Raw genomic sequence first — 20,813 nt, forward strand, 5'->3', positions numbered from 1 at the left:
AGTACCAGTTCTTTCTAGTTATTTAGGTCTTGGCTGATGTGTCACTTTCTCAGAGTGGCCTCCCCAGTCTGATGTATCTAGTCATTCTCTGTCTTGGAAATGAGATTTAATTCTTTGCATAGCTGTTACCTCTACCTGATTTTGTCTAGTTTGTTTGTTTCTCCTCCTCCTCCTCCTCCTCCTCCTCCTCCTCCTCCTCCTCCTCCTCCTCCTCCTCCTCCTCCTCTGCTGCCTGTTGCCCTGTCTCTGACTCTCCCAGCTGCTGGAACGTAAGCTGCATAACAGAAGGACTCTGCCCCTTGCGTTCATTGCTGTAGCCCCAGTGCCTGCTAGGGCAGCAGCACCAGGCGTGGTGTGGCTGCTGAATGGCCCCTTCCTCGGTCTCCACCCTGATCTGGAACAAAACACCTCACTCTCTCTGCTCTTCGGTCCCCATCTTTTAGTTCTCTAAGCACCTTGCTTTTTCCTGCCCAGAGCCTTTGCACGTGCTCTTCCTCTGCCCAGAATTCCCACACTGTCTCTCCCTCATTTTGTCTCAATACCTTCTACTCTTTTTTAAACTCTAAGCTCAATTGACATTTCTATGCAGAAACCTTCCACAGTTCATATCACCAACTCTTTCATGGTTCTTTTCATAGTTTGAATTTATATTCATTTCAGTGATTCTGTGATAATCTGTCTTCCCCACCATTCTGACAGCCCAGCCGGTGAGTCTCAGGTCTGTTTGGTCTCATCCTTTATCTACTGCACCCAGGGCAGTGCTTGGCCCAGAGCAGGTACTCAGAGTGCCCTGGAAGTGGTTGTTGGAAGAATGAGTTCACTAAAGAATAAATACTGGATTTCATTGGTTCTAAGAAGTAGACTTGCCCCAAACTTAACATTTCTGAAAAAGGATGCCTCTTGCAGTTGATGGCATCTTAGAGTTGATGAACATGTTTTTTTATTTTTTTTGATGAACATGTTTTTAATAAATACATTATTATATTCTGTTTCACTAGTAATCAAAGAAATGCAAATTAAAGCAAAATGCTATTTTTCAGGTACCAGATGGGCAATGATTTTTTTTTTTTGTAGTGAATTTTAAAAACATTAAATAATGGGGCATCTGGCTGGCTCGGTTGGTAGAGCACGTGACTCTTGCTCTCTGGGTTAGAAGTTTTATCCCCATGTTAAGTGTAGAGATTACTTAAAAATTTAAAAAAACCCTAAAAAACTAAAAATAAAAAATAAAAGCAATAACAATGTTGGTAAAGGTGTAAGGAAATAGGTACTTCTATATGTTAATATATAAAAATATATATAAATATATATACACATATTAAAAATATTAATATCCTGTGGCTTATTCAATTTAACAGTTGCTCTAAGGAAGTAATCAGGGATATTTAAAAAGATTTCTGCCAATGATTCTCACTAAATAACATTTAGTAAATATTAAATAAAATTGTATGTAAATGAAAAAATTGAATAAATAGTGGAAAACTGACTCAGGGTAATCTGTAAAATGGAATACAGTCCAATGGTAAATACATGTGTTCTCAATTTTTAAAGATGTGGAAAATATTCATAATACAATATATTTTTCGATAGACTGTAAGCTCCATGAGGGCGGGAGCCATGAATATTGCATTCGGTCTGTATTCAATATCTAGCACAGTGCCGACACAGAAATATTTGTTGAATATGGAAGTGAAAAAGCAGGTGTTAGATATAACACGGAGTGGTGCTGGGAGCCTAGAGGCAGGGCACCCTTGCTCAGTAGGGTAGGGGCGGCTTCACAGTGCTGAGGGGACACCCCCGCCCACACAGCCCCTGCACTCGTGCACCGCCCCCCCCCCCCCCCCCCCCCCCGCCCCAGCCTTGCTTCCTCTGCGCTTCCTCCCTTCGCTGGCTCATGGCTGATCAGCTGACTGAAGAGCAGACTGCTGAATTCAGGGAGGCTTTTCTGTACTTGACAAAGATGGCCACAGCGCCGTCCCAACAAAGGAACTTGGCGCTGTCATGGGGTCACGGGGTCAGAACCCAACAGAAGCCAAATTGCAAGATATGATCAATGAGGTGGATGCCGACGGTAATGGCATCACGGACTTCCCAGAATTTCTGACTATGATCGCTAGAAACATGAAAGCCACAGTGAAGAAGAAATTCGGGAGGCATTTCGAGCCTTTGACGAGGATGGAACTGGGGACATCAGTGTGGCCGAGCTCCATCATCCACGACCAGCTCAGGAGAAAAACAGATGAAGAAGGAGGTGAAATGTTTAGAAAAGCAGGTATCGACGGAGAGGACAAGTCAGGCATGAAGAATTCATACAGATGATGACTACAGAATGAAGACCTACTTTCAACTCCTTCCCCCCACTCCAGAAGAATCAAATTGCATCTTTTACTTACTGCTTGCAAAACAAAAAACAAAAAACAAAAAACAGAAGTTCACTTACTCATTCTGTTTCTATATAACAAAACTGAATGTCAGAAGCACTTTCTGTCCACACACACAGCATCCGCGTGTGTGGGTTGGTGGTCCTCTCCCCTGAAGACCAAACCACACAGCAGTTTTACGATAGCAACACCTGTACCACCTGAAAATAAGGAAGCACTTAGGGGACTCCTTGCAGTCCCATTCACTAGTGGTTAATACACTGGGCTGCCCAGTTTTTCATGCATGCAGCTTGATGATGGAACAGGTCAGGCATTTGTATGAAAAACAAAAAAATGAAAAAACAAATTTAAAACCCATTCAGATGGGTTTTAGTTCAGTGCGTTAGTATAAATTGCCATAGCAGGTTTGCTGAAAACAAACATTTAAAATTGGATTACCTCAGGATGCTGTGCGGGAAAATGGGTGAGAGATAAACTGTCTGGATGTAGCCCCCCTCCCCCGCAGGATGGACCCCCCCCCCCCTGCTGTCGTACTTCCAGGTGCCCCCACCCATGGTGACTATGACACTCCTCCCCGTGGCGTGCTGCGTGTGTCTAGAGCGAGATGGGTGTCAGGCTGTCACCCACACACATTTTCAAAAAGAAACCTTATCAAGGAAGCATCTGTGTCTGTTTTTGAAACTTTCTGAAGCATGACTTGGAGCCAGCGGAGTAGGCTGCGGCTGTGAACTTCAGTACAACCATCAACACTGCTGTTCAAGAAATTGCAGTTTACGGCCACTCCAAGTCGTAAATGCTAGTCTTTTTTTTTCCCCCCTTCCAATAAAAAGGCCATTAACTTAAAAAAAAAAAAACAACAACCCACATACTGTAGGATGATCCCAATTTTATTAAAAAGAAAAAATGACTGGGTACGTGCTTTAGATCAGAGGCACATACAGAAATATGTGAAAGCAGTTTATCTGTGAAGGACACAGTTATGAGTGGTTTTTGTTTTTCTATGTTCTTTTCTTTTCTATATTTTTCCATGTTTCTGTGAGGTACCCATATTAGTTTCATCCTGAGAAAAATTATTTGCTTGCCCATTAAACTACACATTGGTGCTAAGGGAATGAACATGAGGAATGTGGTCAGTGGCAGGAAGGATTCATGAAGGAAGTTTTCTTGGAGCCCATGGGATTGTTGAATTGAGGATTAAACAGAGTGAATGGACATTGTCCGTTCCAACCTGAGCCCTTGACAGGAATCTGGACCCAATAATCCTTGTGGAATTTGCACCCCCCCCCCCCAACCCCGCTGCCCAAGCAAGGGCCCATCGGTTGGTTCTTTGTCTGGACCACACTCAGCCTGCCTGCTCTAAACAGCTGCTTATAGTTCTTAGTTTCCTTTGTGGCTTGGATTGACCCCACAGTTGTTTTTTCTTTTTTCCTTAGATTTTATTTATTTATTTGAGAGAGAGCAAGAGAGCACAAGCAGGTGGAGGGGCAGAGGGAGAAGGAGAAGCAGGCTCCCTGCTGAGCAGAGAGCCTGATGTGGGGCTCGATCCCAGGACCCTGAGATCATGACCTGAGCTGAAGGCAGAGGCTTAACCCACTGAGCCACCCAGGCACCCCGACCCCTCAGTTCTTATTCCCGCCTTCGGTCCCTTTGCTCGGATGGGCACTGTAGATGAGAGTCTTGGACTCTCTTGAACTCTCTCTCTCCCTTGGCTCTCATTTAGTTTTTGCTCTTGGCCTGAAGCACTATAGGTATGGTTCAGAGCCTCTTGGCCTCTCTCCTGTGCCGAGAGCTGCAACCTCATCTGCCGTGCTTGGTGCTGAGAGCCTAGAATGCTGCCTGACAGACAGTCGATGCTCAATACATATTTATTCCATGCACAAATGGTGGTCCCTGGAAAAGCTGGCAGAAAGGAAGCAGGCATGTACTCAGTGTCCGGGTGGCCTACGGCAGGGGCAATGGAACCGTTGAAGAACATGGGATGTGTTTGTGTCAAATACATCAGATGCAGTACTTTGAAATGAAACAGTGGTCACATGTAGAAGTTCAGATGCTGGAATGCTGGGGAAAAAGTTCTGGAAATGATGACTTTTGTAGTACCATGTGTTTAATTGGGTCTTCAGGTTCAAAAATTTCATGTATTTTCATTTGTGTGTGAGAGGGTATAAAACACACACACACACACACACACACACACACTCATACACTCACACACACACACACCACACAAGGCATGTTTCTTATTTGATTCCTTTAACATTTTGTTCCTTCGGGTAAAGCCAGTAATTCAAGACAGTTGCAACAGAGGGCAGAGTTGTGTAAGTCTTTTAAACACCTTCTTATTCTTGCCTGAAAATCACCCCCAAACACATACTACAGTGATATGTGGACTGCGCTGTGGAAATGCTCCTTTGACTCTCTGGTTTTCATTATTTACATAGCAAGATGATTTAAAAGCATTAGGTTATTTTTCCTGTCATTGTTTCAAATACTTGGTAACGTGTGTAAGTGCTAATAACAGCCAAGTGCTAATCCCTTGAGAGAGACTGAAGTACGGATAATGTATTTATAACTCCTGTATCAAGATTAAGTGATAGGTACTCTTTGTTCCTTTCCAGATAGGCTTTATTTAGGATTATTTACCTTTCTTTCCAATTTAGTGCTGGAATGCAGGCTTTTTGAGGTTACCACCACTGACAAATGCCAATTAATGTTCTTCATTGCGAAATTTCTGAAGCTCCTGGGCAAGACCAGAGAAGCGGAAGAGCTGTTCTTGAGTGTTGAGAACATACTCGTGCAGGTAAAGTGGGAAATTAAATCCTTCAAATGCTGTTCCGTTCATGTCAGATATTTTCAGATATCATTTACCTTTGTTCCCTTATAATGTCATCCGCAAAGACAGGATTTAATAATACATAACAGGTAATAATTTAATTATTTGATCAGAGAGGAAGCCGACTTTAATCCATAGCCCGAACTATAGATTAGTGCCAACAAGTAGTAGATAGATGGGAGCCATTTTTTGAAGGAATGAATACCAAGAGGTACAATTTTTGAGGAAAAAAAGAATGTTGATAAAGCAAAAAAAAAAAAAAAAAGGAGGGGGCATCTGGGTGGCTCAGTGGTTTAAAGCCTCTGCCTTCGGCTCGGGTCATCATCCCAGGGTCCTGGGATAGAGCCCTGCATGGGAGCCTGCTTCCTTTCCACTCTCTGCCTACTTGTGATCTGTCTGTCAAATAAATAAATAAATACAATCTTAAAAAAAAAAAAAAGGAATAGAGTATTGGGTTGAAATGAACTAAAAGAAACAGGTTAAGGACTTGGTTATGGTTATAACTGGTTATAATTTTTACAAAAATGTTGGAGAAGGTTGATTATCTTATCTCTATATTAATTTACTTTTTCTGAAATACTAAGTTTTAGCTTTGTTGATTATAATGAAAGCTTTACTCCTAATACACAATGATAACTGTGTGTATGAGGACATTTAACTGGCCTTTAAAAAAAAATAAGTTTTTACTGATTTCAGTAGTGTTTATAGACCAAGAATAGTGTAACCCAAGACAAAGCTGTTTTTATTTTAAAACAAAGAGCTTCACATTTTTATAAAACACTGCCTCTGCCTCCATCAACACACACCTTTATAGAAAGAATTCTGTTTAAAGAGATTAATAAGACTTAACATGGCAAGTCTCCTCATGGTGGAGATCATGCTTATTTACCAATTTTTGTATTCTCCGTGGCATCTTACAACCTACTGCTGCCTAATAAATGAATCAATGAATCAGTTTGACTTTGCAAATACTTCATGTCCTTAGAAGGCGGCACAGAGTAGTGAATAGAGCGTGGGATGTTTTCGGGCTGACCCAGATTTAAAGAGCTTTGGCACTCAGTGCTGTGTGACCCTGGTGAGAATTTTAACCTCTCTGACTCTGTTACGGATTCTAGTATCTGTCTCAAGGGGTTGTTAACAGGGTCGAGTAAGAAAGTACACAAAGCACTCCACACACCGTGTGGCCCACAGTGAGAGCTTAAGAACTGATAGCTATTGGGGGCGCCTGGGTGGCTCAGTGGGTTAAAGCCTCTGCCTTTGGTGCAGGTCATGATCCCAGGGTCCTGGGATCGAGCCCCATATCGGGCTCTCTGCTCAACAGGGAGCCTGCTTCCTCCTCTCTCTCTCTTTCTGCCTGCCTCTCTGCCTACTTGTGATCTCTGTGTGTCAAATAAATAAATAAATAAATAATCTTTAAAAAAAAAAAAAAAGAACTGGTAGCTATTGTGTTATTTCTGTCTGTGGCTTATAAAGTCCCGGAGGTCCAGGTTAGAAACAATAAGACCGCTCGATTTACGCTATCTTGGCCACTCTTCATCTTCTAGGGGGTGGAGTCCGGTGATTCTCTGCTGTCTTACTATTGACTGTGGAATTTTCCCCTGTGCTCCCAATTTTCTTTTTTTTTTTTCCCATGAGGTCCAGATGACCATCACTGACAAGTGTCTGTCTAGAGAGTACCAGTTTTCTTACTAGGTAATCTCTGAGTGCCTGGTTCCAGTCATTTACTTAGTCATTCACTCATTCATCCCCTCGGCTGACTCTCACTGAGGGCCTTGCCTCACCTGTGAGGGAGCACTGTGCCGGGAGTTGGGGTGGTAGCAATGAGCGAGGCAGGCACAGTTTCCGCCCTCAGGGAGCTCCCCGTCTAGCTGGAAGACACTGGCAACCCACAAAACAGCCATGAAGCAGAGCCTGTCAGATATGTGGTCGTGAAAGGATAAGACGGCTTCGTCGGAGGCGTGCCACAGCTTAGACATTCAAAGAAATTTTCCCTCCTCAGAGCACTGCTTTGGGAGGCATCAATCTTATGATTCTGTTCTCAAAATATTTTTGCAACAATGCTTTGGGCCTAGCCACCATGGAGACTGTTAAAAGAATTTTCTTTGGGCTCTGAAGTTACTTCCAAAAGAGAAGTTCTAAAACTATTTTGGCAATAACAACGTCTTTGAAATGGGTGCCTAACATTCTCAAGGGGAAGGATCTTGTTATTTGTGATGTATGCATTCTGCGTGTACACCACCGCTGTAATCTCTTCAGCTTATTCAGGTCATTTAGGAATTTTAACGCACAGGTTTTCAGCTGGGAGGTAGTTCTGGCGACATCGGAGCCATTTTTGGTTGTCACAACTTGGGGGTGGGTATTGCCGCTGGCATCAGGAGAGTAGAAGCAAGGTGTACTGCTTGCTGCATATCCTGTCTGCGTGGGACACCCCCTCCCCCCGCTTGACTCACATAGCGTGGAGCTAGCCTGCCCCACGTGTCAGTGGTGCTCAGGCTGAGAAGCTTATTTGATCGGTCTGTCTGTTGAAAAGTAGATCTCAGCCTCTCCCCACTCCAGTTTTATAGTCAGTGCGGCAGACAGCTGGAAAACCAAAAAATACTTTTGTGAAGGGGCCGCTGGTTTTGTGTTAGTAACTCACTTATTAAATGTGCAGAGCTGAGCTTTGGGGAGAGGAGGTCTGGGTGCGATGCCCTTGCTCTCCTCGTTGCTAGCCACGTGGATTTGGGTGATTTATAGAACCTCACGGACCCTCAGTTTCCCCACCTGCTGTAGAGGAGTAATAATCCCTATTTCATAGTGTTTCTGTAAATACCTGCTGAAGTCACGTGTAGCTAGTCCTTAGCTCAGTCGGGGCTCCAGAGGTGGTGGCTAGTGCAGATTAGTGCAGGCTTGAGAGTGGAACTCTGCTTGTGCTATACAATCACTGTGAAATATAAACAAATATTTGCTGAGTGCCCACAAAGCTCCGTGCCTGGATGGTGGGATACTATGGAGTTAGAGGAGAATAAAACACCTGTTTTCATAAGGAGGAGGCTTGACAACATACCACCGCATTTGCCATGCTGATGAGTACTTCTGGCAACGTGGGCAGTGAGACTCAAGGGTGGCAGGAGCTCAGTGGTTTGGCGGGGTCTCGGGAGCTGTCCCCCTCCCTGAGACTTCTGCCCCACTCTAGACTAGAAATGTGGCCAGGACATGGGGAGGACTCAGGGAGACCCTGAGGACTTGAGCCTGGTTGACAGGCATGGAGAAATCCAGAGAAGAAGCTGATTTGGAGAGGAAGATGATAAATTTTAAATGTTTCAGCTACTGAGCTTGCAGTTGGGGAAAGATATCCAAGTGGAGTCTCCAGCCAGCTGGAGGATAGGTAGTATTGGAAGTCTGGAGAGAGACTTGGTGGGGGACATCTACTTACATGTAAATGCCGAAACACGCAGGGAAACAAGGCCTCCAAGTGATGATAGGAACTGGTTCCTGGGAAGTTATTTATACCTAAAAGGAGACAAGGAAAGAAGAGCTTGTAAAGGAGTGAGGGATTGGAGGAGGGTAGGGGGATCATAGTTTCCCCTGAACCAGGGAAGGAGGGCTGCTTAGGGGGCTGGACAAATGAAGACCAAAAGAAGGCCCCTGATTCTGGTGAGTGCAGTCAGTAGTAACTCTAGAGATGGAAGGGGGTGGATGTAGGAGGAGCTGAACTGCAGGGCTTTAAGAGGCAAGTATGTCATAATGAAACGGAGAACCAGCACAAATTGATATTGGTTTGAAAAGCTTGTCAGTAATAGGAGAAAGATGAAAAGTCAAGATATGATCAACTTCAGGTGAGGTTTGATCCAGGAGATGTATGTCTGTGTGGAGCAGGAAAGGAGCCAGGGAGATGGGCACATTGGAGATGCCAGTGGGAACTCTGTTCAGGGGACAGGACTCTTGAGAGGTCAGGGAGCGGTGGGTCCTTGAAAAGAATGTTGGGCATCTCTTCCTCTGGGATAGGCAGGAGGGAAGAAAATGGGTGGAAACACTGTTTTTGAAATTAATTGAAGAAAAGGGTAAATGAAGTATACAGACTTTAATTTTCCAAGATCTATCCCTGCTTTCAAAGTAAGTAATGTACGCCGCTCCTGAATGTTTAGCCCTGCCAGTGATTGGAAAGACTACATTTCCCAGCTTTCCTTGGAGCTAGAGATGAGCATATGCCCGAGTTTGGGCTGGTGACATTAAGTGGGAGTGATATGGGTAACTTCTAAGAGATTTTCATGAAGTGAAGAGTCTAATCTTCTCCTCTTTCATGAAGTGAAGGGTCTAATCTTCTCCTCTTTCCTCCTTCCTGCTGGTCGGACTGTGGCTACAATGGCTGGAGATGGAGCAGCCATTTTAGACCAAGAGGTGTCCTTGGAAATAGAGGCCAGGCAAGCTCAGGAAACAGGTTAAAAGGAATCTGAGTCTCTGACATCATGATATGTCTTTAGCTCCAGGCCACCGACTTCCTGACTTTTGCATGAGGGAGATATCAAGTCACTATTCATTTGGGTTTTCTGTTACTTGCAGCCATTCATGACCCGAACCAATATCTGAGGGCAGTCTTATAGGGTTCATCAATATAGTCAGAATGGAAGTGGGGGACAGGAAGAGTGAGCAGTAGGGGTGAGATCTAGGATAGCCGCAGAGAAGGGACACTTTTAAAGATACGTATGAGGGATGCATGAAAGAGCTGTGGCCTCTGCCCCAGAGATTCCTTACCACACCTGGCTGCCTCCAGGGCTGAGGAGATCCTTATCTCTGAGTAGAGGTAACCTGTTTCCAAAATGCCTACTAGAAAGCTCTTGGGTCACACTGCAGGTCAGTTGGCATGGGGAGCACTTTCAACAGGTGCAGAGCACAAAGAATTCATGCCAAACAGCCAGGCTCAGCCAGTTCTTTCCTGGGCTCACACTGTGGTAGAGCAGGAAGTATTACAGAACCAATGAGGATGATGGTTCATTTGAACAGGGCCTCAGTTCTCAGATATATTCTGGTTAATATTACATTTCCTGAAATGAGATTAAGTCGTAAGATAACTCGTCCTTAACTCTCATTTCTTGCACTGGACATTTAGAAAATTATAACCAACTGGCAGATTCTTTTTTTTTTCTTTTTTTAAAGATTTTATTTATTTATGTGACACAGAGAGATCATAAGTAGGCAGAGGCAGGCAGAGAGAGAGGAGGAAGCAGGCTCCTCGCTGAGCAGAGAGCCCGATGCGGGGCTCGATCCCAGGACCCTGGGATCATGACCTGAGCCGAAGGCAGAGGCTTTAACCCACTGAGCCACTCAGGCGCCCCCAACTGGTAGATTCTTATGGGTTGAAACAGTTTTGGTAGAGGAGTGATACAAAGTAATGAAGTTTAAGTGCTCCTGAACTAAATAATGCTGAGCCATTAAAAGAGAATGTAAATTCAAGTCTCTAAGCAAAAATGTGACTGGTCACCCTTGAATTCAAGGGCCACACTGATAGTGTTTTTTAGGAGTTCATTTGAATTCTTGATAATACCTCCCCTGGGAATTTTAACATGTACAACACACTGTCATGTTATTCTTACCTTCGAAAAACATTTATTATTATTATTATTGTTATTGTTATTATTATTATTTTTAAAGATGTTATTTATCTGAGAGAGAGAGAGCGAGCATGAGCAGGTGGAGGGTGGGGAGCCACGGGGGCAGAGGGAGAAGGAGGCTTCCCGCTGAGCTGGCTCCTTGATGCAGGGCTCGATCCCAGGACCCCAGGGTCATGACCTGAGCTGAAGGCAGGCACTTCACCCCAACTGAGCCGCCCAGGTACCCCAAAAATATTTATTGCTGTAAACTAAAACAACCTCTGAAAGACATATCCCCAAATTTACGCTTAGTTTATAGTGTTTCCCAATAACTATTTCGCATCATTTTATAAATATTTAAATTCCCTAAGAGAAGAAATGATACAAAGCGCGCCATCTTTTGCGAGCATGTTATGAAATGGGCCTTTGCCGAGTGGGTGTCTGGCTGCCATGCCCGATCTGTGTCTGGCTTCCCCCAGCAGTGATGTCCTTTCCACTTTGTACAGAGTCAGATCTTGACAGAGATGCTTCTCAGAGTACAGAACACTGTTGGAGAACTCTACCTTGAAATAGGGATGAGTCAGGAGGGCTTCCAGTACTTCCAGAAAGCGTGGTCCAACCTGATGGAGTGTCCACCCAGCGCCATAAAAGACAACCAGGACTTCGTGAAGCAGAAAGGTACGGCAGACAGGTGCGGAGGGGGTGGCGCTTTGTGTTTTGGAGTCGGGCTCCTGGGCCAGACCCAGGCACCGAGAAAGGCAATGTGGATGTGTGTGCTTTGTGCACCTGAGTTTTGTAGCGGTCACGTGAGGGTTGACCAGGAAGCGCTCCTCATGTGACGGCCCAGCTTTGGGGCTGTTGCGGGCCGATCGTGATGTGCATCAGAAAGGGAGGTTGTGAGCAGGACGGGGGCCTGTTCACATGATTCTGAAGCCTGCTGTTCTGGGTTTAAATCTCGCCTTTCCGCTCACTGACTCTTTGCCATTAGATCTATGACTCAACCTTTGTTGGTCACGTGTTTCACGTTTGTAAGGGAGGGATGAGAGGAGTATCTGCTGCGTGTTGTTGTGAGACTAGAAGGGTTTGTGGGAGACCGTGGAGTGCGCAGGATGGTGGCTGGCCTGCAGTCCAGGGCTCGGGGGAACCTGCTTCTTTTATTCTCGGGTATTTGATGCCTGAGGCTCTGTGGGACCACAGAGAGAGCAGAGAGAGTGTTTACTGAACGAAGATATTAAGCATTTTTGACCCACTGATTTACAGTCAGGCTAATCTAAATTATTCTAGACTTACGCTGTATTTAAATGGCTGTGTTAATTCACTTTTGTGGTATAGCAAGCCAGCCTGGAAGGCAGCCATTCGAACAACAGCTGCTTACTGTTGCCCAGAGGTGTGTGCGTTGGCTAGGGGATTCCACAGGTCCGGAGTGGGCTCAGCAGATGGAGATGAGTGGGCAGGGCCCATGGGGTGGGCTGGTCTGTGAGGACTTCCCTTCGATGTCTGGGCCACATGTTCCTCATCCTCCAGGAGGAGGGTGAGGGCCTGTTGGCTTGGTGGCTCGCAGGATTCCAGGAGAGAGGGCACAAAAGTCTGTGTGGAGGCACAGACCTAGGCTCAGCCCTGGCCCACACCCTCTTGTCCTGCATTCAGTTGGTCAAAATGAGTCACCAGGCCTCATTCAAAGGGAGAGCACAAGACCCCACGTCTTGATGGGAGAAGTGCAGAATGGCATTGCCGAGGGGAATTGGGTGCAGGTTGGCATGGGCGGCTGCTGCTGTTTTGGCGGTCTAGCACCACGGCTCTGTCGTCTACCATGGTGGTAGACTGCCAAAACAGCAGCAAACGCCACCAGGGGCAAGCCACTTACCCCCGCTCGTCCCGAGTGTAAGTCCAGTTTTACAGTAACACTTCCCACTTGTTGAATGCTTATTATGTGTACGGCACTTCTGCTCATGATCTTTTCCCCGCAAACGTGTCTCATGTGGTACATATTGCTATCCCCATGGTACAGACGAGGACACTGAAGGTCAGAGAGGTAGAAGAACTTTAACCACTTCGGCTCTCACAGCTGGCAGGCCTGGAGCTAGGAGTCGGAGCTAGGAGTCCGAGCTAGGCTGATCAGACCCTAAAGCCTGTCTGCAGGAACTCCTCACCATACGGAATCTCTTCTAGAACTGACATGTATGAAGCTATAGTCTTCAGTATACATATTATAATATATATAATTATTAATACATATATTATATACATTATTAATGATTATATATTATAATGTGTATACTGACGACTATAGCTTCATACATGTTATATAACATTATATATTATATAATATATAATAATATATAATATATATATTATATAATAATAATATATAATATATATATTATATAATAATAATATATATTCAGTATACAGAGTGTAGCTTCTGAGGCACCCGAATGCAGGCAGAGCTGGTCACAGGCATGCTGGGACCTTGGTGAGCAGAGGAAACCAGGGTGGGAACCAGGCACACTCAGGTAGGTCCTAGGACTGGCCTTCGAAAGCTGGCTCAGCGGTCTAGAATGTAGCACTCTGAGGGGTTGAGCGGACCTTGGCTGGGTGCAGACAAATGTGACTCCCGAGGAGTCCAAAACAGCAGGAGGAGTGGGGTTCTGCTGGCAACGGAGGCTTGGGGGTAGATCGCGGTCCTGAGTGGCAGCTTTGATGGGAACCCCCTATAGTTCCAGTGTTCTGACAAGGGTCAGGCCGGGATTCAGGGCCCAAGCAAGCAGGTGAAGGGGGACAGGCTCGGGTTCCAGGCTGGCTGGAGTTGACACATTCAGGAACTATTTCCTGAGCACCTGCCATGCAGGGGCTATGCTGGACAGGACAGTCACCAACTCTGTCCTCTAAAGGAGGGGACACATAACACAGTAATTGCAGGCTGGAGTAAATGCAATGAAAGACACAAACGCCATGCAGGCGGAGCATAAGCAGGGGGAGGGTCCCCTTCTGAAAGGTCCAGAGGCCTCCCTGGCTGAGACGTATGGTCCTGGCAGGGCCTGTGCAGGGCCCTGAGCCGGGAGGGCTCAGCCTGTGTTAACAATGGAGAGAGCCTCCCTGAGCAAAGGGCAGGAGTCAGATAAGCCCAAATTGTGTAGGACCTTGATAAGCATTTAGATTTTATTCTCCGTGAGGGGAAGCCACTACATGGACTTAGAGTGGGCATGCCGTCATTTGGTTTCTGTTGTGAGATTACTTTTGTTGCCTGAACTACACGGTGGGTCAGAGGGGACATAGGGAGATCAAGTACGTGGCTGTCCCTCCAGATGCCCAAGTGTGAGATGGGAGGCCCTGGATGGAGGTGGGCCGAGTGCAGGGGGCACAGGCAGTGAGGGACATACCACCCAGGATGGGAAAGATGTTCCTTGACAGTGTGATGGTAATCCTTTATGCTTACAACTGAGTTCCCTGGCGCAGGAGGTTAAATCTGCTTTTCTTTCCTGCTGCCACTGCTGTTCTAACACCTTCCAGGAACATTGTTAGGGCTTTTTCTCTTCCTAACAGAATGTGGCTTCGAAAACACTTTCCAGCATTTTAGGAATCTGTATTAGTGTCAGAATATATAATTCTCAATAAAGGAACAAAATGGTGGACCTTTGCAGCAGGTACATTCCCGAGGCGGTACGTATCTAGGGAAAGCTCATTATTTATTAATTGGATTTATGGGGCTCATTCATGTGCTGCTTATTGTAAGGCTGTATCATTTTTGTATCATTTTATTTCTTATTGCAAGACTGCACTGGCTGCCTTTGGTAGGACTCGGTTACCACGGTGATGACTGGTTTTACCACATCCTTATTCTTACTTAGTTTCTGATCTGTCCCTTTGCAGAACGGTCTCAGAACTCACTTTCAATCCATTGTCTTAGCTCTTTGGCCTTTGTAATTGCGGTGCACACACAATCATTGTATGAAAACCAATCCCCGTGCAACATAGGCCAGTCATTGATTGATTAAGAAAAAACCTGGCTATTGGTGGTGATGAAGCAAAGGTATTAAGTACTCTATTGACATCTTAACTCTTTTGTGGAACAAAAAAAAATTTCAGCATCACCTTCTTTGCCGAAATTATTCCCTGCAGGCAGAGTGCTGAACAACCTGGCAAAATCAGCCACTGAGAAGTACTTAAAAGAAAATCATATTTTGGAACGCACTGCTGAAATTTCCAGTTTATTGGACAACAATCCCCGTGATCAGGCTACCATGAAATACACTGAAGGTGTTCTGATGTAAACATGGGTTTTTTTCTTGAAAAATTATTGTTTTCTATACTAGCTTTTATGGTTAAGATCGATGTTCTTTACCCATGCTTATTAATCCATTTCCCACTGATTGGGTGAAGAAACACCGAATGTTAGCATTTCTATCTTCTGCTTCAGTGGTTCCCAACCAGGGGTGATTCTGATCCTCAGGGGACCTTGGGCAATATCTGGAGGCATTTTTGGTTGTTACGACTGAGGGGTTGTTATGGACATCTAGTGGCTAGAGGCCAGGATGTGGCTAGATGTGATAGAGCACACAAGATGGCCCTACTGCATGCTGTCAGCCCAAAGGTCAGCTGTACTGGGGTTGAGAATAGTTCCTAGTTTCTCATAAGATCGTCAAATGTCTTCTTACATATTGCTTTGAAGGTCTCGAATCTCTGCCATTATAAACTGCTCTGCAGTTTTGTGTCTTCCTGTATAAAACAAAGGACTTTTTTGGGGCGCCTGGGTGACTCAGCGGGTTAAGGCCTCTGCCTTCAGCTCAGGTCATGATCCCGGGGTGCTGGGATCGAGCCCCGCATCGGGCTCTTTGCTTAGCTGGGAGCCTGCTTCCTCCTCTCTCTCTGCCTGCCTCTCTGCCTACTTGTAATCTCTATCTGTCAAATAAATAAATCTTTAAAACAAAGGACTTTTTTAAAGAGGATTTTATTTATTTATTTGACAGAGAGAGAGATAGTGAGAGAGGGAACACCAGCAGAGGGAACACAAGCAGAGAGAACAGCAGGCACAGGGAGAAGCAGGCTTACGGCTGAGCGGGGAGACCGATGTGGGGCTGGATCCCAGGACCTGGGATCATGACCTGAGCTGAAGGCAGAGGCTTAATGACTGAGCCCCCCAGGGGCCCAAAACAAAGGATGTTTATAAGAATTACTTTTGATAACAAAATGAAGTAGCCAACATTATCATGCCCAGTAAACACACATGTGTTTTATTTTCAGATTTGTTGATGGAAACACGTCTCTTGCAAAAATGAAATTTCAAGAATGCTTAAATATCAGGAGAAGTTTATTTGGTGAGAAAAACATCCTGGTTGGAGAAATTATGGAATTTTTAGCAGATTTACTATTTTTTCTACCAGAAGATAGTGAAAGGCAAGTTTAAAAAAAAAAAAGATTAAAAAAATATTTATTTGTGTGTGAGAGAGAGAGAGAGAGAAGAGAGAGGGCATGAGTGGAGTGGAGAGGGTGAGAGGGAGAGAAAGAGGAGATCAGATCTCAAGCACAACCTTGAAATCATGACCTAAATCAAAACCAGGAGTCAGATGCCCAACTGACTGAGCCACCCAGGCGCTCTGATGCAAGTTCTTATAAAATGTCTCAAGTAGTGGGTCTTCTTTCCGTCCCCGAAATGCCAGTGGAAGGGAGGTCTGGGGTTGAGCCATCGGGGTGTCTCACCTCCTTGGCTGTAGCCTTGTTCAGAACCCTGAGGGGCTCACCGTGCCTGAGAGCTGTGTCCCTGTTCCTTTGTCAGGACACTGACCACAGCGTATCTGAGAGGAGCTCTCAGGCTACAAAGCGCGTAGAGCTCTTGGCAGTAGGAAAAGTACCAAGGAGTATGATGTTGTGTTTGTCTGTACACTCCCAGGCCTTGTGAGGAAGATGGACAACCAGCCCTTGAACCACACTTGCACTGAGTGGGTCCACTTACATACGGCCTTGTTTCCATAAATACAGTACCAGACTATAAATGCATTTTCTCTTCTATATGACTTCCTTACTTTCTTCCTATCATTTTCTTTTCCCTAGCTTACTTTACTGTAAGAGAACAGTTTACGACACGCATACAAATCTGTGATTCCCGACTGCTTCTGTTGTCAGTGACCCTTCCAGTCAACAGCGGGATATTAGTAGTTAAGTCTTGGGAGAGTCAGAAGATACCAGATTTTCAACTGCACCGGGGTCAGTGCCCCAATGCCCACACTGCTCCAGGGTCAGCTGTATTCACTTCCTGCTTCTTGCAGGCCTCAGCTCCCTCGTCCATGGGGCCACATCCATCCGTCTGCCTCTTGCAACCCTAGGCCAGCCTGTGGTGTGTCAGACATTCCCTTTCTGTTTTCCAGCTAACTCTTCTCTGCCCACTTGGCAAGTCCCCTTGCTGTCCTGTGAGGTGGGGGGCTTTCCTCAGCTCCCCCCACAAGGCACTGTTAAAGCTGTTAAAGAAAAAATTATTCATAATGGTGTAGGCAGGTCAGGGCCAGGGACAAAGAGGGGGGTCCTGTGGGACAGCCAAGAGGGTCCTTGGCCTCAGGCAGGATGGAAATGAGACATGAGCCAGCAGCAGGTGAAGGCAGAGTTTATTGAAGATGTATGTAGAAAGAGTGAGTGGTGTGTGTGTTTGGGGTGTTGGTGGGGGCGCGGTGGAGATACAGATGAGACATCCAGGAGACTCGGAAAGGAAAGATCATGAGTCTTGGCTTTGCTTGGGGTCTGGGGGTTTTTACTAAGGGTGATGTTTTGGTGTACTTGTCCCCTTAGGCATCCAGGAACCAGTTAGAACCAAGGTGAGGGCCCAGGTGTTACACCTTGGAACCAAGGGACCTTGGCATTGAGATGTTTGGTAATGGTGATCCGGAGAGCACGTGTGATGGCTTCATTCAGTCATTTCTTACCTGGTCCTTTCTTAGATGTTATCTGTTCTAGGGAAATCATTAATTCCTTGTCCCTTCCAAGAAGGACATATGCTGTTTGTATTATGAGGCATGTGTAGAGTGGGGTGGAAGGGTACAGATCCTAGCAAGAGTAGAAGCCAGAAAAAAGCAAAGAAAAAAGCAATTTTTTTCTCTCATGGGGTTTGTTTGCTTTCTCTGTCTCAATAATAGTTATTAAAGAAAGGTAAGAGGGAATTCACTCAGGTACTGTGGTGGGGTTTTGCAGAGGGCAAGAGAGATTGTACCCAACCCCATATACAAAGAGAGGTTGGGCAGAGGTGGGTCGGTGGATGGAAAATTACCAAGAGGAAGCCCTGCCGGGGAGAGGATTCTGTCTCGATGGACCCAACGGGATTCTTGCTGAAGGCAGGCTGGGATGTGATGGGGAAGGAGGAACCCAGCCTGATATTGAGAGTGATCAGACTAGTAGGGATAGGGGGCTCCTTCAACCCACTTTGCAGGAGTCTTGCTAAAATTGGGCAATGCAGAGATGAACACAGAAGTCTAAAGGTTGAGGTCTACTTCAGAAAGAGTGATAAGAGCCTGAACAGAGTTTGGTTAAGGAGAGATTCTTTTTTTTTTTTTTTAAGATGATGTATTTATTTGATACACAGGCTTCCTGCTGACCAGAGAGCCTGATATGGAGCTCAGTCCCAGGACCCTGGGATCACGACCTGAGCCAAAGGCAGAGGCTTAACCCACTGAACCACCCAGGCGCCCCAGTCAAGGAGAGATTCTTTGTTGGTTTCTATGTTTAAGAGAGGGTTGTGGGTATTACGCTGTGTTACATCAGTGTTAGCATCTGCAGGGTCTGACCACTTCTCTTGACAGGTTGGTTGAGAGAAGGGTCTTGGTGAGTCTGGAGAGACAGAAGCAACACACTCTTCCTTTGGCGCTGGCTCACACCCTTTCCTAGCCGAGTCTGCGGACTGAAGAACTGGGGACGCTCTAGGTTCAATTACGAAGTTGTGAAGTTTTGTTTTTGGAGTTTCTGTCCCTCTGCTCTCTGTTCCCTGTCTCGCTTTTCACTTTCAGTTTTCCGCTTGCCTGGAGATAATTTCCCTCTTACCTTTCCCCAGGAAGGTAACCTCTTCCTGCGTTTGCTCCCAGGAGGAATGTGATGTTGCTAATTTCTACCACATAAGTCCAAATCCATATTTAGCTTTTCTAAGAGTATTTACCTGTAAAAAAGTAGCCCAAGTAAGGGGAGTGTGTAGGGGTAAAATTACAGGAGCTACATAGTAGTGGGGGCATGGGCTTTGGAGTCTGAGTGTCTGGGTTCAAATTAATAACAGGGAGAACTTAACATTTCTTCACTGGTAAAACGAAAGTGGGGATACTATCTTGCTCACAGGATGGTTGTGAGGGCTATATGGGATCTCACTTATAAGGTGCTTAGCAGGATGCCCGGCACATACCAAAAGAGTTCATTAAATTGAATTCTTAGTATTACTATTTTGCCCTGCACCAGGTCATTTTTCAGACACTGGATACCAGATAAGCCTCCTCTTCCTCTTTAGATTAGCACGGTGAATAAAGGAAGGACTTTGCTTCTATACAGAAGCACAAAGCGAGGCAGTAGAACCATTTCCTCGTGAAAGAAAAATCTAAGCATGAAACATATTGTCTGCGTCTGCTCAGACGATTTCTGCTTTCCCGGGCTGCCCCATCACAAATCCAGAGCTCGTGGGGTGTGAATCATAGACCTTTGATATCTCTCGTCCATTCCACAGGGATGGCCTCTGTGGCGGCCCACCTGACCATACCTGGATGCCTTTTGCCCAGCCCTCACTGGCAACAGTCAGCCTTCTGAAACAATGGAAGGCCTTTCTCCTTGTTGAAGGTTGCCTTTAGGTGACCACATCTTTCTTAACACCAGTTAAGACCGGGAGAGATTTCACTGTGCAGCTCGACTCACCTCTCACACAGGAGTAGAGCCTTTGCCCTGGTGGCCAGGGCCCTCGTGACAGCTGTCATGCACTACAGAAATGATCTGTGGGGTCCTGAGGGCCTTGTGGCATGGGGACGGGTAGGGCTGGATAATTGAGGTTAAGTTAAAAAGAACAGGACAGAGAAGAATGAACAGTAGTTATGTTCTCAGTAAAATAAATGCCGTCTACTCTTTCTTGACTTTGTATCCATTCATTAGCCTCCTCTTCAAGGTCAAGTTTCTTCCTCCCTTCCCATTTACTGTCATTTAACTTCTGCCTCTACCCAGCTCCATTTTACTCTACTCCAGCCAACGTCATCAGGAACATGTTAAATGTGACCCTTTGCACTTTTTGATCTTGTTGGCCTTCTCCGGCTAAAGTGTTGATAATGTCAATGACTCCCTTCCCAAAAAAAAACCTCTGCTGGTTCCCGAGATACCTTTCCTCCTGGCTCTATTTTCTGATGATCCCTGCTCAGTTTCTTTTGTGGGTTTCCTCTTTCTCTCTTTTCCTCTCTCCCTCCCTCTCTGAGTGTTGTCCCAGTGGTGTTGCTGTTTTGGGTTCAGTTCATGGAGGCTGTGCTTGGATGCTGGTCTCAGTCTTAGCATCTCAACCTCACCTGTGCCCAGGGCTTCAGCCGTGAGGTGCTGGCTTCTCTTCTCCATGTCTTTCTCAGTCCTCTATCGTCTATTGGGTGCCTCCGTTGTGTATTCCAAATTATTTGGGCATTTCCATGTCCACATTCTCAAGACTGAGCACATTCCACCCCCCCTCCCCCACGATGAAATGCAACTTCTCCTGTTTCACCCAGTGTGGACACCACGGTATCGTCTTAATTATATTATGATCAGTCACTATGCTGAAGACATTACATGCATTTTTCTCACTGAATCCTCAAAACAATTTGTTATTTGATTTATTTATTTGAGAGAGCGAGAGAGCACAACAGGGGCAGAAAGCTGAGGTTCAGGAGGTTAGAAGGCTTGCCCAGCTTTGAAGCAGCAGAGCATGGATCAGCACCCAGAGTGTCTGACCACAGGGTGTCTGTGCCTCACCAGCCACCACCGGGCCTGTCGGACTTGAGAGCTCAAGCTCCTGACCGTGTCACTCTACTGCGAGCACAGCGATTACCCGCTGCTCCCAGTACTGGG

The 20,813-nt window shown here is 45.7% G+C and overlaps 1 protein-coding gene and 1 pseudogene across 1 annotated transcript in view; both read left to right on the top strand.

Annotated features, from left to right (window-relative positions):
- Positions 1-20,813, top strand: part of LOC123946567 (putative tetratricopeptide repeat protein 41) — a 75,756-nt gene that overhangs the window by 38,341 nt on the left and 16,602 nt on the right. The window contains 4 exon segments of the mRNA XM_046011992.1: positions 5,039-5,178; positions 11,288-11,459; positions 14,901-15,048; positions 16,023-16,175. Of these exon segments, the coding sequence (XP_045867948.1) occupies positions 5,039-5,178; positions 11,288-11,459; positions 14,901-15,048; positions 16,023-16,175 (613 nt within the window).
- On the top strand, positions 1,895-2,333 carry LOC123946569 (annotated as a pseudogene).

Source organism: Meles meles, chromosome 7 (genome assembly GCF_922984935.1).
Source record: "Meles meles chromosome 7, mMelMel3.1 paternal haplotype, whole genome shotgun sequence".
NCBI lineage: Eukaryota > Metazoa > Chordata > Mammalia > Carnivora > Mustelidae > Meles > Meles meles.